The 5,002-nt window shown below is 39.4% G+C and overlaps 1 protein-coding gene across 1 annotated transcript; it reads left to right on the top strand.

The window, feature by feature from the left end:
* Positions 1-260: 260 nt before the first annotated feature.
* Positions 261-4,632, top strand: LOC131930915 (collagen alpha-1(XII) chain). Its single transcript, XM_059287576.1, has 8 exons — positions 261-425; positions 643-879; positions 1,146-1,359; positions 1,523-1,678; positions 1,819-2,241; positions 2,361-2,527; positions 2,702-3,140; positions 3,465-4,632. Exons 1-8 carry the CDS (start codon positions 366-368, stop codon positions 4,220-4,222), a joined length of 2,454 nt encoding a protein of 817 aa, XP_059143559.1. The 5' UTR covers positions 261-365; the 3' UTR covers positions 4,223-4,632.
* The last annotated feature ends 370 nt before the right edge of the window (positions 4,633-5,002 follow it).

Raw genomic sequence — 5,002 nt, 5'->3', positions numbered from 1 at the left:
ATCAGCAACACCCAAAAAACATCGCGTCATTATCACTTCAACTTTAAGGTCGAAATTTCAAACTCAGTGGAGAGGATGACGTCATGAAACGCTTATGAATGATCACATATGAATGTAATAGTAAAACCGTGCGTAGCCGGCGTGGGAATGTGGACGAATTTAGCTCACCACTAAGAGCCAATCCCCGAGGAAAGTTTACGACAGTAGGCGGTACCAGTGGGTATATATACAAGATCTTGCTTCGTTTTTCATTCATCTGAAAACCTAAGCAGAGTTTGATGTGCTAAGCAAGAGAAACTAGATCCACTGCAGAACTGAAGATCAAAAGATTTGTTGGCGAAAAGTATTCTATTTCATCAAGCGCAATGGCAAGACTTGATTCAACCATAGCAGCTGTTTTCTTGATTATTGTGGCCGTATTAATGGTAAGCACAATTTGGTGTTTATTGATTGATGATATGAACGATGTATTTGCTTATCATGTATTTCAACAGTTAGAACAATTTATTATAGCATTTCAATTCTCCCCCCCCCCCCTCCCTCCCGCTCGCCACAGTGACGAAAACAATGCAATATGATCTAGACATATTTAAAAAAAAAAAAACATGGTTAAAGAAAACTATATATTTGTCTGCTCTACAGGGACTCGATGCCCGGCCCGCTGATGACATCCTGCGATGTAAAGAACCTGCTGATATCGTATTCCTTGTCGACTCGTCCACGTCAATCGAAACAGAAGATTTTAATGGCCCAATGAAAACCTTTCTTAAAGACATCATTTCGACCTTCGATGTTGGACAAGGCCCAGAGCAGACGAGAATTGGAATGGTCATGTTCAGCACTAACGAGCACCTGGAGTTCCACCTGAACAAATACAAGGTAGGTCAACTTTCACACACATTTAGTATTTCTTGCACCAATAATATTTTACACCAGGCACTGTGTGATTATCATACTCCTACAAAGAAAATGTTTTAAAGCAAGCAACAAAACAAAAAAAAAGTTAAATTCATCATTTTGAAACAAAGCCAACAATGTTAAACGTTTAGTTCAAAACTAGCATTGACTCACATGTTCTTCACACTTATCTAAGAACAAAATAGTCGTAATTAATTAGCCATAACTTGAGTACATATTTTTTCCAGAGCACTGCGGATGTTCTGGAGGCGGTTGACAAAATTCCGCGCCGCTGGGGCGACACTTATACACACAAAGCTTTAGAATTCGCCTCTAACGTCATGTTAACGGCCGAACATGGGGCTAGAGATGGTGTTGTCAAGCTTATTGTGGTTCTAACGGACGGCAGATCATCTTTACTATCCAAGACAAAGAAAGCATCCAAAGCCATTCATGATAAAGGTGTGTATAAATCGTATTTGTCGATGACTATGGTAGTCAGCAACAAATACAATATAACAATCTGTAGGCCCTAGGTTAGGGTCATTAATATTTTTAACAAAACTAAAATATTACAGACGTTCTTGAAACATGAAAAGTTACAATTCTACTTGTTCGTCTGCAGGTCTTGATGTCATCGCTATTGGTGTGGGTAACCAGGTATCATACGACGAGTTGTACATAATTGGCTCTAAGCCCCACGAGAAGCACGTCTTTGTTGTTAATGACTACAAAGCTTTAGACACGATCAAGCAAAGGTTCCAGCAATCCGCTTGTGAATGTAAGCATCGCTTTACTTACATCTACGTGTTATTAATCATATATTAATAAACTTTTATTTGTATACATATGAAAAGGTATTTAATATATTTTAAAGGCATCTACAGTTAATTTAAATATATTTCTGTTTCCTTACTATAGCCATACAGACAACGATGCCTCCCACAGAAAGCACAACGACAATGAAAACAAGGCCTACGACGACTACCACAACAACCACCACAACAACACCCACGACAACCACTACCACGCCTACAACAACCACTACCACACCCACGACAACCACTACCACGCCTACAACAACCACTACCACACCTACGACAACCACTACCACCCCAACGACAACCACTACCACACCTACGACAACCACGACAACGCCAACTACCACCACAACGACGCCAACGACAACCACGACATCTACAACAACCACTACCACGCCGACAACTACCACAACTACTCCTAAAACAACCACAAGAACTTCAACTACAACTACACCCACAACAACCACAAGAAAACAAACTATCACGTCAGAAGAGCTACCACAGGGAGACATTTTCCAAGAAGGTAAATATTTAAAATCTATCAATATCAACAGCAAAAACACACACCTAGGATATAAATTTAAATTCAACAGATCAACTTTCTACAGAAATGTTTAAATATTATTTATTATTTTCTTATAGAATGCCGTGGCAAACCAGCTGATATTTATTTCCTGCTTGACGCTTCCTCATCTGTCTGGATCTACCATTTCCACACACTTGTCCTGCCATTTGTTCGCGATCTCGTATCGTCCTTCCATATTTCGCCTATGCATACGAGAGTTGGACTTGTTACATTTTCCAATGATGTGAGCAATAGCATTTGTTTTACTGATGTTAACAAAAATATTTGTAGAACTAAAGTATTATACGATTTTATACCACTCCTGGTTTCTTTTTTTTTTTTTAAATATAAATGATTCAAATAGTTAATCATATGTTTTAATAATGAAACCTAAAACAAATCCTTGCTTCTATTACAGATCAATCACGAATTTAACCTTTCGGCACACAGCAATTTACAGTCACTTCTGGACGCCATTCAACCGGAACACGTAGATTACCTGACCGGGGGCACTTACACCGGGGACGCCATCGAATATGTTGTCCACAGGGGTTTCGGCGTCGACGATGCCAGGCAAGGAGTGGCTCAGATCATCATCACTATCACCGACGGCTTGTCTCACATTCCCACCCAGACCGCCAAGGCCGCAGAAGATGCCAGAAATAAGGGTGTCTACATGTTCGCCGTGGGAGTCGGGGATGACGTGGATGAGGATGAGCTGAAGGCCATCTCCAGTAACCCGGATGAAGATTTCGTCTTCAGGGTGCATGACTTTAAAGCCCTCTCGTCCATTACAGACCTTCTGGCTGTCAAAGCTTGCAAGGCTGTGTCTAACGATCAGCCCCCACAGTTAACAGGCAAGTTCTCTTTGTTTCATTCATTCTTTTTAAATTATTCTTCAATATTTACACGAAATAAAAGAACCTTTTTAGAATTTTTTTTAAACGTGTACTCTACATTTATACTAAACAAATAGTCACTGTTTAATTAAAAGTAATTCTGAACCACCAACAGCCTCAGGTGTTCCAAATTCAGGAGCTTCAAAGTATTTTCTTATGGCTATAGCCAAATAAAAAGTGCCTTATCGTCATAATGGGCCTTAAGGGTCCTGCGTATGTTTTACATCCTTGATAATGTAATTATGGCACGATGTATAATAGATAAGTTTTTTATCTTTTCAGAGTGCTCCACCAAAGGTGCCAACATTATGTTCCTGTACGAGTACTTCAACTCCGTGTCCTATTCCAAGATTGTAGTCGAAGACATTATTACCAGGATCTCCCTGGATGCCGCTGCCCTCATCCCATCCGTTAAAATCGGAACGCTGACCCAACCTTGTATAGGAGGCGGGTCACCTCTTCTAGCCAGCAGCCGTTTCCAACAAGCTTTAGCGGAAATCCACGGCAGCTACTCTGTCGGTTACACTAGCCTTCTCAGCCGGGTTAGGACGGAAATATTCCAGAACGTTCCTGCTGACCAGAACCGAGTGGCAGTGCTGGTGTTGGACGAGATGACCAAGAACTTAGATCTCATTGAGGTCGAAGTCGAGAAGTTAAAGAGAATGAACGTCAAAGTTGTGGTCGTATCCGTTGGAAAAGTGAAAGAGCTCCATTTAGAAAAAATCGCCTCTGCCCCGAGTAAAGAAAATATCCTCCGCGCAGACAGCTACAGTGACCTCAAGAAACTCAAGATCGATGTTATCGGACTGGTGTGTGGGTCAGACGTTTCACACAGCCTCTATGGGTTCAACACCGACACCAGTAACACCAATGTAAATGTCCACGGCACCGTCATTTCCTCTGATGTCGCGTCCCCGGTTGCACCGGCCACGAGCTTCAAACATGAGGTCTCTGTTAGTGTTGTGAATATGAATGGTGAACGGAAAGAAGTTGAGGCAACGACACAAGAGTGGTTTGACTTCGGTGTCTATCCTAACTGAGAAATAGTGATTTAATATATATTTTAAATATTTTTATATTCCATAATTATATATTGTTAAACATTTCCATTTTATATTTTTATGTATATTATATTTCTATTGAAATATATGTGTAAGATATAGATTTGACAAATGTTCGAATTGTTATATGTAAAATCAACATTTCTTCCACACTTTGAATTCATCAAAACGCTGAAATGTCACATGTGAAGTAACTGTTGGGGTGTAAACCCCTATTGTGGTAACTAGTGAGATAGGTATGCCTGAGAGAAAATGATGGATGTGTCCAAATTAAGCCAAAATCATGAGGTTGTGTCAGAAAATATTTTTCATCGAATTTTATTCCATTTCTATATTGGTTTGATATTTATATAAAAAAATATTGTTTTTATTCTTCTCCAATAAAATCAGAAAAGAAAATGTCACTGTTGTCTATTTTATACTTTCCCCTGTCTTTAAAATTTTTGGTAATTGTTTTTCGTTTCATATAAATATAAATAATTGTTATTCTTTCAGTAATATTTTCTCATTGAGGTGAAATAGAATCTTCCATATAATGGTATATTTAGAAAACAATTTTTTAAAACAAATACCAAGCTTTGGCGATGATATGATAAGCATACGATATGATGGAATTTATATAATAAACATATACTTTTACTAGTGTCCCCCCCCCCCCCCAAAAAAAAATATCAAGTGCCCCCCCCCCCCCAGGAGAAAAATGTCTGGAAGAAACACTGGTCTGGAAGAAACACTAGTAGCGCACTTAACCCATAGCAG

Source organism: Physella acuta, unplaced genomic scaffold, assembly GCF_028476545.2.
Source record: "Physella acuta isolate Inbredline_101_S28 unplaced genomic scaffold, ASM2847654v3 ptg001865l, whole genome shotgun sequence".
NCBI classification, from domain to species: domain Eukaryota; kingdom Metazoa; phylum Mollusca; class Gastropoda; family Physidae; genus Physella; species Physella acuta.
The sequence above is the reverse complement of the archived record's forward strand: the minus strand, read 5'-3'. Positions and strand labels throughout refer to the sequence as shown.